Source organism: Chiloscyllium plagiosum, chromosome 9, assembly GCF_004010195.1.
Source record: "Chiloscyllium plagiosum isolate BGI_BamShark_2017 chromosome 9, ASM401019v2, whole genome shotgun sequence".
In the NCBI taxonomy this organism is placed as follows: Eukaryota; Metazoa; Chordata; class Chondrichthyes; order Orectolobiformes; family Hemiscylliidae; genus Chiloscyllium; species Chiloscyllium plagiosum.
Window position 1 is genome coordinate 85563354 of NC_057718.1, and position 22519 is coordinate 85585872.

Below are 22519 nucleotides of genomic sequence, written 5' to 3' on the forward strand. Positions count from 1 at the left end.
GGTACCCTTGCTCTTTATATACATGACAACTTGGATGCTCATGCAGAAGGTATGATTGGTAAATTTTCAGATGACATGAAAATTGGTGGTGGTGTTGATAGGAGGATTGTCTGAGGCTACAGTCTGATATTGTTCAGCTGGCGAATTGGCTTGTGCAATGACAGATGGAATTTAACCTTAATAAGTGTGAGGTGATGCATTTTGGGAGGTCTGATAAAAGAAGAGAATACACAATGAATGGTAGATCCCGAAGGAGTACCAAGGAACAAAAGTACTTTGGCGTACAAGTCCATGGATCTCTGAAGATGTCAACACAGGTAAACAAGGTGGTGGAGAAAGCATTTGGGATTGACGGGGTGTAGAATATAGTAAGGAAGTCTTGTTACGATTTTATAAAATATTGGTTAGCTCTGAGATGTAATGCTGTGTGTAGTTCTGGTTGCTACACCATCAGAAGGACGTGATTGCACTGGAGAGGATGCGGAAGAAATTCACCAGGATATTGACTGGGATTGCTTTCCTTCGAGCAGATGAGGCTGAGGCAGGATCTGATTGAAATATACTGCATATAGGAAGCATTATCAGGGCAGATCATGAAAATCTTTTCCCCTTGTTGAAGATCAGAGGGCATAAGTTTAAGGTGAGGAGTCAGGGGTTAGATGAGATCAGAGGAAAATATATTCTCACCCAGAGAATGGTAGAAATATGGAGCACGCTGCCTAAGAAGGTGTTGGAGGCAGGTAATCTCACAGTATTTAAGAAGCATTGGGACAAGCACGTAAAGCAACAGGCCTAGTGCAGGTAAATTGGATTAGTAGTTTGGTGTTTGTTAGTTGGGATAGATATGATGGGCCAAAAGGCCTGTATGAATGTTCAATTTTCCTTTGTAAGATAAATCCTTCATCCCAGGAGTGAGCTGAGTGAGTCGTCTTTGAGCTGCTTCAAATGCAATTATGTATTTTTTTAAATAAGGAAATCAGAACTGTACACAGTGTTCTAGATGTGGTTTCATCAAGGCCAAATAGACCTCCTTAGATACATTTCATTCCTCATGCAATAAACGCTAACATTCTATTAGCTTCCTAATCTCGTCAATTTTTTACATGTTAACTTGTACCAGGATACCCAAGATTCCTTTGTGCCTCTGAGTTCTGAAATTTCTTTACATGCAAATTGTATACTGTTGTTCATAAGATCACTCCCTCATCCGGTTATCAGTCAAGTAAACATTCTCTGAATTGTTTCTAATCCAATTATACGTACTTTTAAAAACCAAAACTGCATGTGAAACTTCAGATGTCGTTTCACCAAAGCTCTGTAGAACTATAGGAAACCATTGCTGTTTTACGTTTCATTCCCTTGAAATAAATGACAGTTTGTTTCCATTCCTTATCATTTTCTGTTTGTACATTCTAACATTTTGTGAACACTTATGAACTGGGCACCCAGAATTTTCTGTACTTCAGAGTTCTGTAATCTCTCCCCATTTAGATAATATGCTGCTTTTCCATAATTCCAGCCAAAATGGACAATTCACATTTTCTGAGATTTTATTTTATCTAAGTATTTTTCCGATTCATTAAGTCTGCAAGACTCTCTATCCTCCTCATTGACAACTTACTCGCTTCTTTATCTTGGTGTCATTGGCAAATTTAGCTACCATTCATTTGATCTCTTCGTCAAAGTCATTGACTGTTTACAATAGATGTCAGTGTCACACCACTGATCCTTGAGGCAGTCTGCTAGTTTTAGCTAGTCATGCTGAGAACAGCCTATTTATCTCTACTGTTAAAAAATTACACAACATCAGGTTATAGTCCAACAGGTTTATTTGGAAGCACTAGCTTTCAGAGTGCTGCGCCTTCATCGGTGGTCGTCCTGCCTCCGATGTCCACCGAATCCAACACCGGCTCCTCCACGTCATACCCCTACTGTGTATTCCCTGTTCAGGAATCAATTCTTTATTCATGCTGTTATTTTCTGTAGTAACTTTTGATGCAGCACCCTATTATTTGCCTTTTGGAGCTTGAAGTACAGATTTTCCTTTATCCATCTTGCTTCTTACTTCCTCAAAAAATCTCTTGTAGATGAGTTAAACGCCATTTTTCTTTCATAAAGCCATGTTGACTCTGCTTGATCATGTTACGATTTTCTAAGTACTGTATCTTGCTGCAATCACAATAATGGATTCTAGCAATTTTCCTATGGCAGCTGTATATACTAGCCTATAATTTTTGTTTTCTGACTCTGTCCTTAAATAACGGTGTAATATTTGCTTTTTTATCATTTCTGGCACCTTTCCAGAAGGAAAGGGTTTTGGAACATTGTCAGTAATGTCTTTTCTTTTCAAGGTTTTTAGATGAAGGTCATCCAATTCTGGTGACTTAGTTTATAGATTCAATAATTTTCTCAGCAGCTCTTCCCTGGTGATAGTGATTGGTTAAGGTGGCTCCTTCATGCTCACCTTATCTTTGGAAGGTTTTCTAACCTTCTTCAGCAAAGACATCCATAAAATACCTGTTCAATACCTCTGCCATTTTCTTGTTTTTCATTATCGATTCCCCAGACTCACACTCTGAAGGACCGACATTGGCTTCAGTTACTCTTTTCCTATTTAAATATTTGCAGAAATTGTTGTGTCTCCTTTTATATTACAAGTTATCTTTTTCCCTTTTTCAAGTCATTGTTTGCCCCTTGAAATCTGACCAATATTTTGACCTATCACTGATCTTTGCAGATTTGTAGTGCGTCTTTCAATTTGAATGGATCTTTAACTTCCTTATTTAACTACAGATGATTCTTTTTCATTGAGATAAACCTTTGCCAAGAGTTATTTAATATCTACCACCACATCTCTGGTGCCCTATCTTTTAACCTAGTTCTTCAGTTTTCTTTTGCTAACTCTGCCTTTGTAACCTTATTCAGGTTTAGAACACTTGTCTTGGACCCATACTTCTACCCAGGAAACTGAAAGTGAATTTTCTGCAAAGGTTTCCCACAGTTGCAGGGTGGTATGTATTTAATAGGTTTCTTGCATTGGAAACTTGTGTGATTGTTAGTGGAAAGCATGTTATGGAGAGGTAAGTATGTTGTGCAGTCCTAGATATGAACCATGTCGGGTGGGTTAAGTAGGGAAATATATTGTTTTTATTTTGTGTTATGAGTATCTTGGATTAGGCCAGATTTGTTGCTTGTTCCTAACTCCTCTTGAAAAGGTGATGATGAGCTATCTTCTTGAACTAATGCAGTCAGTCTATCTTGTCTATGTATGTACACCCAGAATGCTGTTGGAAAATGAGTTTCAGGATTTTAACTTGGTTGGCAGTAAAAGAACATCAATATAGTATCAGACTGGATTGTTTTTGGCTTGGTGATGTTTCCTTGTATCACGTGCCATTGTCCTTCAAGGATGTAAGTTTACAGGTTTCCAGGTACTGTGGAGGAACCTTGGTGAGTTCCTGCAGTGCATCTTATAGAAGATGCGTACTTTTGCCTCCAACATTTGTTTGAACGCGGTGCCAGTTGTCCAGGCTGTTTTATCCTAGATTGTGTTGAGCCTCTTGAATGTTTTTGGAGTTGTTTGATTCAGGCAAGTAAAAGAGTATTCTTTCGTACTTCTGACTTTTGCCTTGTAGATGGTGAACGGGATTTGGAGAAGTAGGAGCTGAGTTACTTGTCACATATTGATTTTAATGGGTTTGTCATCACAGTCACCTTGCATAGGCAGTTGACTATTTATTGCTATTTTCTGATATTTTATTGAGAAGCTGCAGTTTAGGTATGATTCATTAGTCATTTAGGCAAAAAAAGGAAATATGTGACCTCTGACAGATGAGAATGCTTTGCTGATACCTGAACCATTGAAAACACAGGAGTAGAGACAGCATACTCCCACGTTTGTGGTCTGACATCTCTTGTGATGGTCACTAGTAGTATTTGGTGGTTTCAGTACCAACAGTCTTTGTTCTTCCATTTGGTTGATGACCTGTTGATTGATGTACCTTATTTTGGGAACTGGCCATCAAAATTACTTTAATCAGCTGTCTCAACCCTCTTGGCCCTTGGACATGAGACTGCTCCCTACTATGTCAGATGACAGTTCTTCCTTTGCCTTCCTCTATCTACAGGTGTGTTTTCATTCTTTCTAAGATCAAAATCTTATCTTTGATATACTGCATTAATGTGAGTAGGGTGGCACCTAATAAATCTTGGAGAATCAGAGTTTTGATTCTTATGGTATCTTTTCTGTTTTCATTTAGAGATTTGTTTGTTTGAAGAAGGCTATGTATGAATGTGACAGTTAGATAAGGTCTCATTCTACACAGGAAGTATCAAATATGGAATGCTGAGTTAACACCGATTGGAAGAAGACCGCTAGTTCTCAACAGAGAACTTTCAGCATTTATACTGCTCTTTTACTGATGGTGTTATACAGCTGTTCCAATTAAGATTCTGGTCAATGATAACTTCCTGGGATGCTACTAACAGTTAAAATGGTTCATGCTGTTTGGGGATTTATTAATGGTTTGAATGCAATGATGCATTAGGATTCCTCTTTCCCACCATGTGATATCTTGTTCATTGTAGAAATTGCATGTAGTCTACATGAGAGAACATAGAAAATATAGAAATATAGAAGATGGGAGCAGGAGTCAACAATTTGACCCCTTGAGTTTCCTGTGCCATTCATTATGACCCTGGCTGATCAGCAAGCTCAATACACTAATCCTGTCCTAAAAGTTTTACCCCTAATCTTTAAACTGTGACTTCTTGTTCTGGACTCTCCCACCATCGGGAACATCGATCCTGCATCAAAGCTGTCTAGAATTGTCTAGATTTCTGAGATCCCACCTCATTCTTCTAAACTCCAGTGAATACAATCCTAACTGACTCAATTCCTCCTACATCAATCCTGCTGTACGCGAAATCAATTTGTTGAATGTTTGCTGCACCCCCTCTATAGGAAGGACATCCTTTCTGTGATAAGGAGATCAAAACTTCACACACTATTCCAGTTGTGGCCTCACCAATGCCCTGTATACTTGCGGTAGACATCTTATACTCGAATCTTCTTACTGGAAAGGTCAATGTACAGTTGCCTTCTTTACTACCCACTGCTCCTGTATGCATACTTTTAGTGACTGGTGCACAAGGATACCTTGGTCTCGTTGAACATTTCACCACCTCAATTTGCAAGCATTCAGATATTAATCTGCATTCCTATTCTTTGCTACCGGAGTGAATAACTCCATATTTATCCACATGATACTGCATCTACCTTTTGCTCAGCCTGTTCAAATCACACTTAATTTCTGCATCCTTCTCAGCTCACACTTCCACCAAGTTTTGCATCATTTGCAAATATTCAGATAATGCATTTAGTTTACTCATTTAATCAGTAACATATTTAATAAATAACAGGGGTCATTGTGTCAAACCTGACTAGTCACGACCTGCCGAACATTTATTCCTACTGTTTTCTGTCTGTAACTAATTTTCTAACCATCTCAATACACTTTCCCCAATCTCAAATGCTTTAATTTTATGCACTGATTTCTTACGTGGGACTATATTGAAATGCTTCTGAAAATCCAAGTAAACCACATCCACTATCAACCGTACTAGTTGCATCCTCAAAGAATTCCAATAGCTTTGTTAAACATGATTTCCCTTTTGGAAATCCATGCTAACTGTGACTAATTTTCCTAATGTTTTCTAACTGTTCTGCTGTAGAACCCTTGGTAATAAACTCTAGCATTTTCTCTTTTTGTGATGTCAGACTCACAGGCCTATATTCCATTTTCTGTACCCTTTTTAAACATTAGCTACCTCTCAATCTATAGGAACTGTGCCAGAGTCTATAGAACGTTAGAAGACGACAACCAATGCATCCACTGTTTCTTGGGCCACTAGGGATTTCTTAACCTTCACTTCCATCGATTTCTGCAACATCATTTTTGTGCTAATACAGATTTGCTTCTGTTTCTCTATCATTTGTGGTATACGTTATTCATCTCCTCCTTTATGAATACAGAGGGAATTTAATTGGTCACCCGTGTCTTTGTTCCCCATTATAAGTCCCCTTGTTCCCTTAAGGGACCGTCATTAATTTTCACCAATCCTTTTCTCTTTACGTATCTATAGAAACCTTTATGGTCAGTTCTTACATTCCCTGTAAGCTTACTCTCATACTCTATTTTCCCCTTCTTGATCATTCCCTTGGTCCCCTTTTGACTTCTAAGCTGTTCCCAATGCTCAGGCCTATTATTTTTATTCTTGCTAATTTGTATACTTCATTTTTGTATCTCATACTATCTTTAACTTTTCATTATTCTCTTTGCACTTTTGCATCAGACAGTAATAAACAATTTTTGTAGTTCACCCATTTGATCTTTGGATAGGCAATGGCAAACACTAAATGTCGTTCCTTTCATTAACATTTTCCAATCCATCATAACCAGCTTATAACATTGTAGTTTCCCTTAAGTCTCAAAATCAACTACCTCACTCTCCATCTTGATGAAAAATTGTATCATGTTATCGTCATTCAACTTCACTGTGTCTCTCACAATTGTGTTACCAATTATTCCTTTCTCATTGCATAATACCCAGTGTCAGATGGTCTGTTCCTCAACGTATTGGTACAGAAAACTATCCCATATACAGTCTAGGAATCCCTATTCTACAGTATTGTGACTAATTTGATTTGCCAAATTTATATGCAGATTAAAGACATCCGTGTTACATACTCCTATACTGCATGCATCTCTGATTTCCTGTTTATTGCCGTTCCCACCATCACCATTACACTTGGTGGTCTATATACCACCTGTACGAGTGTTTTTTGGTATTTTTCCAGTCTACACATATGGATTTTACATTGTCTGAGCTAATATCTTTGCTAAATATTGTGTTTATATCTTCTTTAACCAGTAATGCAAGTCCTTTTCCTTTTTGTCTATCCTTCCAAAATACTGAACACCTCGGATATACATTTCCTAACCTGCCTATCGCCCTGCAGCTTTGTCTCCGTAATCCCAACCATATCATACCCATTTCCATCTATTTGCGCAATAATTTGTCTGCTTTATTTTGAATGCTCTGTGCATTCAGGAAAAGCCTTAAGGCTTGTCTTTTTAACATTGCTTGTTCCATTCCCACTATATTTTACTATGGCCTTGTTTGACTCTGGTCCTTGATCCCTCTGCCTATCACTTCTCTGATTCCCCTTGCTGACTTTTGTTCTTGTCCTTGATTACCCTCCCTGTAACTCCTTGCAAAGGTTTCCATTCCCCTGTCAATTTAGTTTAGACCCTCCACTACTCTAGCAAATAAGACTCAGTCATGCCCAGGTGTAATCTGTCCAGTTTGTATTGGTCATGCCTTCTCTAGAACCAGTCCCAAAGCCTTGGGAATCTGAAAGCCTTCCTCTTACGCAATTTCTTTAGCCATATATTCATCCAATATATCCTGTTTCTATGCTGACCAGCATGTGGCACTGGTAATAATCCTGAGATCACTTTGAGGTCCTACTTTTCAGTTTGCTTCCTAACTTGCTGTGTTCTGCTTTTAGAACTTTTTTTTACATTGTGTACCTGTGTACCTTGTATACCATGACTGGGTGTTAACCCTCCCTGCCTCCAGGATGTCCTGTGACTGCTCTGCGACATCCTTGACCCTGGCACCAGGGAGGCAACATGCTATCCTGGAGTCTCATTTGTGACTGCAGAATCATCTAACTATTCCCCTAACAATTGAATCCCCTATGACTATTGCAATTCCACTCTTTTTGCCCATCCCCTGTGCAGCAGAACCAACTGTGGTATCACGAACGTGGCTGTTGCAGTTTCCCCCTGAGAGGCTGTTTCACTCTACAAGGAGTGAAAGGAAGTGGTAATGAGACTAGTGAAGCAACAAAAGTTGGATCTAGAGGAATTGCAAATGGCAACAGAATTATTACCAGAATATAAAACTTGAAAGAACTGTGGATGCTGTAAATCAAACAAAAACAGAAGTTGCTGGAAAAGCTCTGGCAGCATCTGTGGAGAGAAATCAGAGTTAACGTTTCAGGTCCAGTGACCCTTCCTCAGAACTGATGCTAGCTTGGAAAATGTCAGTTTGTATTCAGGTTTATGCATTTTCTTCTGAAATTGTTAGACTCTGTGTTGATATACCTTAATGCCTCTAAATCATACATTTTGAAAAAAAAACTTAGGGCAACAGTTTTTTCTGTACAGATGTTTTTTGCCTTACTCTGTAAAGTTTGTACTTTGCTGTTCTTTGAATATTTTTCTGAAGACTTAATGAAGGTTGAAATATTTGTGGGGCACACATCCTCCTAAAACATTCATTGAGAAGTTACCAAGTTAATGTAAAATAACATTCTCTTTCCACAATAAATTCCTGAGTATCTTTCTCTTTTAGTGCATATAGTGGGAAGGTTTTCCGGATAACCTTGACAACCCTCATTGTGACTCTTCTGGCCCCATTACTGGTGGCAACATTGCTGCTGGAGTCACCAATAAACCCTGAGCCTTTCAGGTAAGTGTTCATTTGCTCTGGATCAAATGTTAATATTGTAGCCAATAATCTCCAATTGTATATCATCAGCTGGAAGGCGTGGTTGAACAGCATACCAACTCTTGCTGTTTGGACTGGCGTATGGAAATGTTAGTGGAAGGCTGCTGGTCAATTGATCTATTATCAGAATAATGCAGCTGCTTCTGGAGGGTCGGATCAAGAAGGAATAAAAGAAAAAGTTCCACTTGGAGGAAAAATCAAGTTGAGTGAGGAAGCAAGGTGCATGAAGGAAAATGTTAAATATGAATTTATAGGATATTAGCTTAAAAATAAGATGAAATTTATCATATAGAAAAGAAATGGGTGCTAAAATTGCATAATTGTTATTTTGTAAAATAAGGTCAGGGCAAAGATCATCAGTTATGAACTAGCATAAGCAGTAATTGCAAAACAGCCTGTTAATATAGGAGTAGATCTGTGGAGTGCAGGTTTACACGAATATAAGACTATAAGACATAGGAGCAGAAATTAGGCCATTCAGCCCATCGAGTATGCTCTGCCATTCAATCATGGCTGATAAATTTCTTAACCCCATTCTCCTGCTTTCTTCTGGTAACCCTTGATCCCCTTGCTACCTAAGAACCAATCTATCTCAGTTTTAAATATACTCAATGACCTGGCGTCCACAGCCTCTGTGGCAATGAATTCCATAGATTCACCACTCTCTGTCCAAAGACGTTTCTCTTTATTTCTGTTCTAAAAGGTCTTCACTTTACTGTAAGGCTATGCCCTTGGGTCCTAGTCTCTCTTACTAATGGAAATATCTGGATTAGTGGTGGGAAGAGCACAGCAGTTCAGGCAGCATCCAAGGAGCTTCGAAATCGACGTTACGGGCAAAAGCCCCAACCTCTACTTTGTCCGTGCCGTTCAGTATTCTGTATGTTTTAATTAGATCCCTCCCAATCCTTCTAAACTCTATCAAGTATAAATCCGTAGTCCTCAAATGTTCCTCATATGTTAAGCTTTTCATTCCTGGAACTATTCTCGTGAATGTCCTCTGAACGTGCTTCAAGGCCAGTATATCCTTCCTGAGATATGGGGTCCAAACTTGCACACAGAATTCCAAACATGGTCTGACCAGAGCAATATAGAGCCTCAGAAGTACATCCCTGCTTTTACAGTCCTCTCACAATAAATGCCATCATTGCATTTATCTTCCTCACCTCTGACTCAACCTGCTAGCTTACTTCAGAGAATCCTGGACTAGAACTTCCAATTCTCTTTGTACTTCAGACTTGTGAACTTTCTCCCCATTTAGAAAATAGTCCATGCCTCTCTTCCTACTAAAGTGCATGACCTCACACTCTCGCACATTGTACTCCATCTGCACATTCTTTGCCCACCCTCCTAACCTGTCCAAATCCTTCTGCAGCGTCTTCCTCAATGCTGCCTGTCCCTTTACCTATCTTTGTAAAAGATTGGAATCATATTTGTTAAACCTGCTTGCAAAATACAATTGACTTAGGGAATCAGTTGAAACATAGTGAAGGTTATTTTGCTTTTTTTTATTAAAAACATACAATTTATCATGAGCAGAGTAAAAGCCAATTGTTAATACTTCTATGCGTTTACTGATTGTTTTATAACACAGTGAGTAGCCTAAAATAAAGAAAGATGGCTGATATAAGCAGGTGGCTTGGCTGCAACTCCCATAGTATTGAACTACCTTTCAATTTTAATACAGCAAATGGTCAAGGGGCCATTGCAATGCCATGCAACATCTGTTGACTAAGATCAATGTCGCTAACTCCAGGCTATAAAAGAAATGCTTCTTGCCTAAAAATCAGCCATGAACTTATCTTTGAGCACTCTGCAAATAAAAACCTCAAGTTGTTATGGACCAGACCAAATACCCTCAAAATATTCAGAAGATAGGCTAGACCCTAACTTTTTCGTATATTAGAGGTGAATGTAAGCTGTTGAGTTCCAAATGCAACTCGATTGATCAAGCGATTGGCTTTAAAGTAAAACACACTTTATTCATCCCCTGTAGTTAAAATACAGCAACAGAAAGTAGGAATTGGCATAACTTAACTCTTTTGAAAGACTTAACAGAATAGTAGATTATTTTACTAATAAACAGTAACAGTCTCAATATAGTAACATCCCACTAACACAGCCTTGGCAAAAGGCAAATTCAGAAAATAGTTGTCTGACATGCAACTCCAGCAGCCCAGGAGGAATAATATCCAGAGAAAACTTGGGGGGCAGTTTAAAAAAACTACAACTCCTAGTTCTATGAGAGCTTGATCGCACTTGTTCAGGCTGCTCCAGTTGTTCCAAGTTTTAAAAAAAAAAATCTTAAGGCCTCAGAAGCTGTTTACTCTAGTTTGTTTGGTACTGCATCTCTGCTTTGAAACCTTTCTTCAAAAAATCCAGGACAAAATAACCTCTTAAAACTGCGTATCATCACAAAGCACAATAGTGAAACAGAACTCACGTTTAAGGAAAACTTCCTTAAAACTTTTGAAGGTATTTTTAAAGAGAAGAAACTGCCTGCAACTCCTCAACTGGCAACTAGACAGTCAACTCACTCCAACTCAAAGTAATTCCAGATTGCTAACTCCAATTTTGAACTTCTGGACTCCATCTTAAAAGCCAGGACACATTTCTCAATTGTTTTCTATTTAACTAAATAATCTCTTTATCCATTTTGATTCTATGTAAGTCTGTGTTTACATGTGCTTGTGTTGCAAGGTAACTCTGTGTTTTAAGAATATGTGGAATAAACCCTACTTCTGATTTACCTATACCAATGTTGATATGATTTTTACAAAGTCAGAATTTGTGAGCAGTGAGTGGGAGAAGTATGCCTCATCTCTTTCATAAAGCAGAAAAACTAAATAACAATCTGCTTATGGAGAGGTAGTGAGAATAGGGAGAGTTTTTAAAAAAATGTGATCTGTCTCGAACAGTTCTCTTGATTGAAAACAGAAGATGTGGGGCGATTAAGTATCATCTAACTTTTTAAATTTTGAATTTACAATTTTGAGTACTGTTTCTCACTAAACCAGTATAGGAGAATAAACAAAACTGTTTAGAACTTAATAAAATTATAAACGTTAAAACGCTACTCCTTACTGCTACACTCATGCTTGTCAACCAATAGAGGAGGCAATTACTTTATAGTGTAAACAGTATTTGAGATATTGAAAATGAATAAATTTGATAGGATAAATAGAGAAAAACAATTACCCCTATGGTGGGGTTCCAGGTCAAGATGTTTTAACCTTAAAGTTGATAAGAGAACATTCAAAGGTGATGTGTGCAAGCACGTCATATTGAAGGATACTAGTAATCTGCATAAATGTGCTGTCACCTGCATGGTATATTGGAGTTTCACTGGAAGTCTGAATTTTCGAAGATGAGGTATTTCTAGTCATTGCTGTCACAATTACAAATCATGCCAACTATGGCAATTCCACAAATATTCTCATTCAGGAGCATTTGCTATTTATACATACTGTTTCTAACCTTTACTCCATTTTAACACCATTATTTCCACTAAAGTTGGAATGTTTCTAGTTAATTCAGTTATTAAATCAAGTTTGTTTGTCCTTAAAGTATCCCTAACTTCAGGTTTTTAACCTTTTATGATTGCTTTCTTTCTTGTCTGCAGTTACAAGGAACCTCCTCTGCTGACAGGTCCTTTAGAGCCCAACCTTAAACTCAGACAAGCTGAACGCTTATTTGACGGCCAGCTGATTGGACCAGAATCTATTGCACACCTTGGAGGTATGGATTCACTTTGGTAACTTTAATATTAAACCTGGTTTTAGGGTAGGAGAAAGTTTGTAAAATTCAAGAAGCAAAGTCTTTTCGTTACTATTCTTCTGGTCAGTGCAGCCCATGTTACTATAGAATCAAGATTCATATTGCAGAAGGAGGTCATTTTTTTCCATGGTGCTTGGGTCAATGCTTACAAGAATCATCCAGTTCACCCCACTCTCCTCTTTCCTTGTAGCCCTACAATTTTTACTTTTTCATGGATATCCAATTCCTTTTGAGCATTACTATTGATTTTGCTTCCACCCATTTTATTTCAAGCAGTGCAATACACAACACGACCCCAACGTCAGTGAAAACAATTTAACTCTACCAAAACTGTATACAATGTTGAACCCCTCTAATAAATCTCCCTTAAAACTATTTTGTCCAAGGAGGAGATCCTTGTTTCTTAATCCTCTCCACATAATTCTTAATCCTCTCCACATCCTCTGGGCGGCACGGTGGCACAGTGGTTAGCACTGCTGCCTCACAGCGCCAGAGACCCGGGTTCAATTCCCGACTCAGGCGACTGACTGTGTGGAGTTTGCACATTCTCCCCGTGTCTGCGTGGGTTTCCTCCGGGTGCTCCAGTTTCCTCCCACAGTCCAAAGATGTGCGAGTCAGGTGAATTGGCCATGCTAAATTGCCCATAGTGTTAGGTTAAAGGGGTAAATGTAGGGGTATGGGTGGGTTGCGCTTCGGCGGGTCGGTGTGGACTTGTTGGGCCGAAGGGCCTGTTTCCACACTGTAAGTAATCTAATAATTGAAATATGTAAGACATGACCCACTATCACCAGTTTTTATACATACATACAAAGAAGGGCACCGCTTTGACTGGGACAGCACACACACACACACATACTAGGACAGGTGAAAGACACGCACAACAATTCTTAGAGGCATGGCATTCTAACCAGAACTCCATCAATAAACACATCGATTTAAACCCTATCTATCTTCCCTTGAAAAAAAAAGGAACCGGAAATGACATCACCAACCTTAAGAAACCAAGACCTATAAATAGAGAGGCGGGACATATCACCAGCACTTCACCAGAGATTCTCACTGACGATGTTACCTAGAATGGTGACGAAATGTCTGAAAACAAACCTTCAAGCTCAGACTTATCAACCTGAGCTACAAATCTTCTCAAAAATCACAAACATAATTGAAGTCTCTTATTCCTGCTACCATTTCAGTAAATGTCTGTCCTTTCTCTAAGTTATGTTGGGCAAGACAGAACTAGATAGTTTATAGTAGCATGCTACACCATAGTAATTGTTAATGAGAGTATAATGACCAAAGGCCAAATCTTTTGAGATGTGTCACTGTGCAATTCTGTTAAATGCACTATGATGAATTGTAGGGAAATGTTTTTTGAATAATTTTTGGACATGGTTGATGAAATGCTCTTAAATTTTACACTATATTTACAGTGTCACCTATAGGTCAGTGGGAGCACTGCAGTTTTGGAGTCAGTTCTTACGAGCTCTACAACCTGCAGTGCTGGTAGGAAAGAAGTTTTAAGGATTTTGGCCTAGCCAAATTGAAGGAATAACGGATATGGTTTCGAGTCAGAACAAAGAAAATTACAGGGTAGGAACAGGACCTCCAAGCCTGCACCAAATCAGATCCTCTATCTAAACCTGTCGCCTGTTTTCTAAGGATCTGTATCCCTTTGCTGCCTGCCCATTTCATGTATATGTCTAGGTACATCTTAAATGACGCTATCGTGCCCGCCTCTGCCACCTACGCTAGCAATTCATTCCAGACACCCACCACCCTAAGTGTAAAGAACTTTCCGTGCATATCTCCCTTAAACTTCTCCCCTCTCACCTTGAACTCGTGGCCCCTAATAATTGAGTCCTCCACTCTGAGGGGAAAAAGCTTCTTGCTATCCATGCTGTCTACACCTCTCATGATTTTGTAGAGCTCAATCAGGTTCCCCCTAAACCTCTCTCTTTCTAATGAAAATAATCCTAATCCACTCAACCTCTCTTCATAGCTAGAAGCCTCCATACCAGGAAGCATCCTGGTTAACCTTTTTATCCTCTCTCCAAAGTATCCACATTCTTTTGGTAATGTGGCGACCAGAACTGTACACAGTATTCCAAATGTGGTCGAACCAAAGCCCTATACAACTATCACATGACCTGACAACTCTTGTACTCAATACCCCATCTGATGAAGAAAAACATGCCTTATGCCTTCTTAATCACTGTATCGACTTGCATTGCCACCTTCAGAGTACAATAGACCTGTACACCTAGATCTCTCTGTACATCAGCTTTCCCCAAGGCTTTTCCATTTGCTGTATAGTTTGCTCTTGAAATAGATTTTCCAAAATGCATTACCTCGCATTTGCCCGGATTGAACTTCACCTGCCATTTCTCTACCCAACCCTCCAATCTATCTATGTTCTGTTGCATTCTCTGGCAGTCCCCTTCACTATCTACTACTCCACCAATCTTTAGTGACACCTGCAAATTTGCCAGTAACACCACCTATACGTTCCTCCAGATCATTTATGTATACCACAAACAATAGTGGTTCCAGCACGGATCCCTTTGGAACACCACTAGTCACAGTTCTCCATTTGGAGAAACTCCCTTCCACTACTACTCTCTGTCTCCTGTTGCCCAGCCAGTTCTCTATCCATCTAGCTAGTACACCTTGGACCCGGTACGACTTCATTTCTCCATCAGCTGACCAAGGGGAACCTTATCAAATGCCTTACTGAAGTCCATGTATATGACATCTACTGCCCTTCTCTCATCAATCAACTTTGTCACTTCCTCAAAGAATTCTATTAAGTTGGTAAGACATGACCTTCCCTCAATATCCTCTTCAGCAGCTTCCCTACCACTAATGTTGGACTCATCAGTCTGTAATTACCTGGATTATCCCTACTACCCTTCTTAAACAAGGGGATAACATTAGCAGGTGGTGTATAGTTTGGAGGTGAATCTGCAGATGGTGGTGTTCATATAAAATCATACAGCATAGAAACAGACCCTTTGGCCTACCATCTCTTTGCCAACCAACAAATACAAAACTACTCTAATCCCATAGCCAGTATGCCTGGTATTTTAAGTGCTCATCCAGGTGCTGCTTAAATGTTCTGCCATCATCTACTTCCAGTATCCTCTCAGGCCTCATGTTTCACATTTCTATTATTGTCTGGGTGAAAAAATTATTTTTCAGATCTTTTCTAAATCACTTGCTTCTCAACTTAAACTTATGCCCTCTAGTATTAGTCATGTCTGCCATAAGAAAGAGAATCTCATGAGACACTCTGTGTATATCTCTCTTATTTTTGTAAACTTCAGTCAGGAACCATCCCCCTCCTGAGCCGCCTCTGCTCCAAGAAAAACAAATTCAGCCTATCCAGTCTATTCTCCTGACACAGACTTTTCATCCCAGTCAACATCCTGGTGAATTTCCTCTGTGCCCTCTCCAGTGCAGTCATGTAGTTTTGATTGCACTGGAGAGGGTACAAGGCGATGGATCTTGGGGGATACATTTGGAAAATGTTTTTGAGGGAGTCTTTGTGAATTACTGCAATGCCTCATGCAGATGGTACACACTCATGCCACTGTGTATTGATGATGAAAGGAGTGAATATTTAAGGTGGTGATGGTGAACCAAACAAGGGGTGTCAACCCACTGAAGTTACAATGCAGGACTACTTGCATGCCAAATAGCAGAAGCTGCATGCAAGTAGACAGAGCTAAGTGATTGCACAGTGTATGAATTCAATGTATGGTGATTGACAATAAAGCAACTTGCTGGAGTAGAAGTTTCTGCAACAATGGGAGAGTCCAATACATAAGTGCAAAGAACAAGGCTAATGTAATTGCATTTACTTTTAGCCAGAAATGTCAACTGTATGATCAATCTCAAGCTCTTCCTGAGGTCCCCATCATCACAGATGCCAGTTTTCCACCAATTTAATTCTGTCAGTTTGATATCAAAAAGGACCTGAAGGTACTGGATACTGTAAAGGCTATGAGTGCTAAATATTTTGACCATACTACTGAAGAGTTATGCTCCAGAAATAGCTGCACTATGGGGAATGTAGATAATAACCCAGGTATATGCTGTTTACAAAAAAGCAGTACAAATATAACCTAAGCAATTACTGTCCCATTACAGGAAGTCCCTGATTAACAAGTGTCCAATTTACAAATACTCAAATTTATGAATGTTGTCCTATACTGGGGAGTAGGTTTCAAGACTAGACATACAAACATTCCTGTACTTACGAATGGCTGCTTTACATGGCCCTGTATTGTGTTCCAACGATTGTACAAACTGACTTGCAAATGGAATCCAGGACAGAACCCATTTGTGGCCTGGGGAGTGTATATAGTCTATTGTTCATTTTCAGGCAAATGATGGAATTGGCCATTGGCAGTGGTATTAGATAGCACTTGCTCAGTCATAGTCTTAGTTTGAGTTCCACTAGAGCCAATTGACTCCCACGCTCATTATAGCTTTGGACCAAACAAAAGAGTTAAACTCTAATTTTGGTCATGATTCGGAGATGCCGGTGTTGGACTGGGTGTACAAAGTTAAAAATCACACAACACCAGGTTATAGTCCAACAAGTTTAATTGGAAGCACACTAGCTTTCGGAGCGACGCTCACAATCACCTTATGAAGGAGCGTCGCTCCGAAAGCTAGTGTGCTTCCAATTAAACCTGTTGGACTATAACCTGGTGTTGTGTGATTTCTAATTTTGGTGACAGCAGCTGCCCATGACATTAGCGCAGTATTTGACTGGGTGAGACTACAGGGAGTCCTAAATGAGGTTCATGGGAATTTGAGGAAACCACTTTACTGACTGGGATCATGCCTAGCACAAGGAATTAGAAGTCAACTAACTCAGCCTTAGTACTGTCTGTGGCCCAATCCATCTCAGTTGCTTCATCATTGTCATTCCCTTCATCATAAGATCAGAAGTGGGATTGTTCGCTGATGATTTTAAAATATTCAGCAGCTATCATAACTCCTCCGACATTGACGGAGTCTGTGTCCACGTGTAGCAAGAGTAACACAATATCCAGGCTTAGGCTGATTAGTGGTAAGTGACATTTTTGCCACTCAACTGCTAGCCATTTACCATTTCTAATAAATAAGGTTCTAACCACCTTGCTTTGATCAACAGAATTACAATCACTGAATGCACCAGCCATATAAATGCTGTGGCTGTCAGAAAATGACAGAGTCTGGGAATTCTGTAGTGAGTAACTCCCTTCCAAAGCTTGTCCACTGTGTACAAGGCACAAGTTAGGCATGTGATGGGATACACTTCACTTGCCTGGATTTGCACAGCTCCAGTCACATTCAAGAAGCTCAGCATGATCCAGGACAAAGCAGAACACTTGATTGTCACCCTATTTGTCATGTTAAATATTATCTTATCAAGAGTGCTTCGGGAGCATCTGCCAAACCCAGAGCCATACTGCTCAGAAGGATGAAGGAGCACCACTTAGGAGTTCCTTTTCATAGTGCTGTGACATGGAACTTTATTATAGTTACCTCAATGTGGCCTAGTCAAAAGCCTAAACTTCTTCCCTGACAGTACTGTTGGTGTACCTCCAATACAAAGACGACAGTAGTTCAAGAAGGTAGCTCAGTATCACATTCTCAAAGGCAATCAGGGCTTGGTAATAAATGCTGGTCAAGTGAATGACACCTGCATCTCCTGAAGGAGTAGATAAATTGGCTTGACTTTCCTTTTTTTATTAATGTTCCAGTACAGACTTTACTATTATGATTCATGTTCCTTGACATTTTTTTCAAGCAGCAAGCCCCTTGAAGTGGTAATGTAATAATGACCAGGTAATATTCTTTCATTATGTGGGTTGAGGAATGAATGTTGACCAGGATGCTATGAAGAACCCTTCTGTCTTTGTGAGTGTTTTGGGATCTTTTATATTCACATGAGGGGCAGATGTGGCCTTGGTTTAATATCTCACCCATAAGGCAGCATCTCAGTGCATCACGTTCTCAGTACAGTACAGAAATTATTTTGCACATGAATCTTCTGTCGTCATGACAAGATGCACAAAAGGAAGGAAATGGTCTCTTGTGCTGAAACACTATCTTAAAACCTTTCAACTTTATTAGCAATCTTTCTTTTAATTGTGTTTGTTATATCAGGGAATTATGATAGCCCTTTGTATGACATTAGTAATTAATGTTGGTTTCGGGTCAGTTTTGTGATTGTGGATCGAACAGCAACTAAATTAGCATTAACTATACTCATTTGGAGTTGAATCTTTTTAACTGATGCTGAGGAAGGGAATATTCATCCTACTCAGATGAATTGGCAGCATTCTAGCCTCTGAGGCAAAAGACTCCAATCCCAATCTAAGGACTTGAGCACAAATCCAGGCTGACATTTCAGTGCAGTCCTGATTAGATAAAGTTTTTTCAAAGAAGTGTAAGAGATTTTTTCCTTGTAGTCTTGGGCTTGATTTATTATTCATCCCTCAACCATTGTTACAAAAAGCACATTATCATGGCTCTATACCATTGTTTATTGCTTTATCTTGCATAAATTAGCAACTGTCTTTTCCTACAACAGTGGTTTTGCATTATTGTCAGCAAAGAACATTAGGACATCTTGAGGTCATGAACCTCAAATCCATTTTACTGCTCCTCGGATGCTGCCTGAACTGCTGGCTCTTCCAGCACCACTAATCCAGAACCTCAAATCCAAGTCTTTTCTTTTTAGTTCTGATTAAACTTGCAGCTGAGGATATGAGTGACCGGATCTCTAGTTTTGCTTTTTTCTAGGAAGGTGCTGAGTGAAGCTTGTTTTGTAACTGAATTCTATATGTGGGATCTCTGCAGAGGTCATATTCACTGGTACGGCTGATGGACAGATTCTGAAAATAAGTGATGGACAAATACATACCCTGGCAAGAATAGGCAAACTTCCTTGTGGTGAGTCATGGACAAAAATGACTGTTTTCTTTGATACGGTTTCGGAGTAGTTTTTACATCAAGCTGTATTTAGTTAAGTGGTCCTGCAGTAATAGTCACTTTTTCAAATGGCTTTATTTTCTGTTCTCTTTAGCTTTAACTTAAGTGTTAATTTAATAACAAACTGGCTGCTTTGTAAAAGTTGGCTTGATGGTGAGAATAAAATTAATTTAAAGTTCATGTCTAAAGTTAAGAAAAATAAAATATCTTTAATGCTACCCCTGATTTCACTTTGGCTGCACAGCAACAGCACAGCAGGGCAGAGGTTGAGCCTTTGCTCATGGTGGTTTAGAGGAACGGGAGCTGATCATACTAAAGTATAGGATACTAAGGGGACTTGACAGGGTACATGTAGGAAGGACCTTTCACTTTGTGGTCAAGTATGAACTAGGGGCCACAGTTTGAAGCTTAGGAGTCTCATTAAGACAGATCAGGAGAAATCTTTACTTTGAGATCCATTCTCTGGAATTCTCCTCTTCACAATGCAGTGGATGCTAAGTCATTGAATAGATTCAAGCCCGAGTAAGTTGGATTTTTGAATGATGGAGTTGAGGGGTTTGGGACTGAACAGGACTTGAAGCCACAATCAGATCAGCTGTGATCCTATCAAAATGGATCTTAAGGCTTGAAAGGCTATAAGGGCCTATTCCTACCCCTAATCCTTGAGTTTTTGAGAAACTATTTAATTCCTTTTCTATGTTGCTTTACCTTCTTGCTCTCTGTTTTCTTTATCTTATTTTCTCTCATGATATCCTTCCAACTGTTGATGTTGCTGAAACTTTATTTTGAATCCAGGAACAAGAGAAGATGAACCAACTTGTGGAAGACCTTTGGGAATCCGAGTAGGCCCTAATGGGACTCTGTTTGTGGCTGATGCTTACTATGGATTATTTGAGGTTAATCCAGTCACAGGTAGAGTATTTTAATCACCTGGAAGATAATTGATCACTAAGAACGTGTAAGATTTATAATGGATCTGGTGTTTATTTCTTTGTAAAGAGAGAATGCTCTTCCCTCTCCAGTACCCCAAGGATTAGGCTGCACAACTTTGATGTCCAAGGGAATGGAATGGAATGAGCTAACTGTTCTTACACCACACACTGTACAACTTTTATGTCATCCCCAGTCTCAATCGTTCTACAGACTATTGCTTGGCTAGGTAGGAAAGTGAACTGTGAAGAGTATATAGAAATGTTTCAGTGGAATTTGAAGAAGCTAAGTTAGTGGGCACATGCAAGGCAGATATATTGTAATGTGGATAAATGTGAGGTTATCCGGTTCAGGAGCAAAAACAGGAAGGTGGATTATTATCTGAATGGCTACAAATTGAGAGAGAGAAGTATGCAATGAGATCTGGGTGTCCTCATACAGCAGTCATTGAATGTAAACATGCAGGTTCTGTAGGCGGTCAAGAAGGCAAATGGTATGTTGGCCTTCATAATGAGGTTATTTGAATAGAGAAGCAGGTATGTCTTTCTGCAATTATACAGGGCTTGGTGGCACCACGTCTGGAATATATACAATTTTGATCTCCTTATCTGAGGAAAATGTTCTTACTATAGAAGGAGTGCAGCAAACCTTTACCAGACTGATTCCTGGGATAGCAGGGCTGGCATATAGGCTTTTGGATTAAGTTCGTTGGAGTTCAGAAGAATGAGAAACCTAAAAAGTTCTAGCAGGGCTAGATGGGTTAGATGCATGAGGACTGTTGATGGAGTCCATAACCGGGGTCACAGTCTAAGGATATGGGGTAAATCAGTTAGGACTCTGATTAGGGGAAATGTCTTAATCCAGCATGTTGGTGGAATTCTCTACCACAGAAAGCAGTTGAGACCAAAATCTTGAATGTTTGAGGAACGAGTTGAATAAAACACTTGAAGCTAAAGAGATCAAAAGATATGAGGGAAGAGTGGGAAAATCTGTTGAGTTGAATGATGTACTGTGGTTATCATAAATGTTGGAGCAGGCTCAAAGGGCTACTCATATGGCCTATTCCTGCTCATGTTTTCTATGATTCTATATTGGCATACTGAGAATTGAAATTGGAATGTCAGCAGAACAAGTTATTTGAATTGGCAGAACTCCACAATGTGCTTTTCTAATAGTTGAATCTCTGTCAAGAGAGGAAGGCTGCGTAGGTGGTAATATCACTGGACTCATAATCCAGAACCCCAGTCTTGTGTTCTGAGGACATGGGTTTGAATCCCACTGTGGTAGATGGTGAAATTTGAATTCAGTTTTAAAAATCTGAAAAGAAAGCAATGGTAATCATTTAACCGTTGTTAATTGTTGTAAAAACAATTTTAGACTCTCATGTCTGTGGAGCTCTTGCAAAAATTTGCAATTTCCTTTTCTGTTTCATGATATTTTGCCTGGACCTTATAGCAATTCTACACCCAATTTTGTGCTGCTTACGTGGGTAGGATCCAGAAAGTCAGATTCACATTAGTTCTGTTCAAGAGTCAGCAGATTCAAAGCTTTAACTCTGTTATCTCCCCATAAATGCTGCCGGAGCTACTGAGTTTCTCAAGCAATTTCTGTTCACTAGTAAATTCACAACTTGCCAAATTCTCTGGACAGCATGAGCACGGCCCAGTTTCAGGTAGCATTATGCTAAAAAGACAGCAATTAAAAAGTAATAACAAGTATGCCGTTTTCCTTCATTGAAGCCCCTCACCCCAAGCATCAATTCCTTTTGATTCCTGCATAAAATGATCCTCGCTGTTTCTTGATTTCATGGTGAAAGCAGAAGTCAGTTCAGGAGGAGCTCATTCAAATTACACGTGATTAAAGTAGGTGAAGGTTTTCAGAGGCTTACTTTTGCAGTGACCTATTTTTCTATCCCCTTTCTCCTACTTGCCAAGGAGCTACTGACTGCCACTTCTCTCACCACTTGCGTCTAGTGTTAAGTCCAGAGGTGCCTTCCAACATCACTGCTAAACTCTTGCCGATGGGTCACAGGATGAAACTGAAAACCCACAGATGGCAGCTGATCTTTCAGGTTATCCAGGCCAGAGGTTTGCAGTTGTACAATCCAGCTGTTCTAAAGGCCATGTTCACGAAGGCATGGAAGATGGCAAGGTAAACTGCACATACCAACTGCTTCCACCACACTGGGTTGAAATCGGCTATGACTGAACAAGGCGCTTAGAATGCCAAGGAGTAGGGTGAAACC

General features: G+C 39.5%; 1 protein-coding gene across 1 annotated transcript in view; it reads left to right on the plus strand.

The window, feature by feature from the left end:
* LOC122553021 (adipocyte plasma membrane associated protein) overlaps positions 1-22519 on the plus strand; it is a 42832-nt gene that overhangs the window by 1190 nt on the left and 19123 nt on the right. The window contains exons 2-5 of the mRNA XM_043696435.1: positions 8425-8541; positions 12200-12315; positions 19213-19305; positions 20140-20256. Of these exons, the coding sequence (XP_043552370.1) occupies positions 8425-8541; positions 12200-12315; positions 19213-19305; positions 20140-20256 (443 nt within the window). The remainder of the gene's footprint in view (positions 1-8424; positions 8542-12199; positions 12316-19212; positions 19306-20139; positions 20257-22519) is intronic.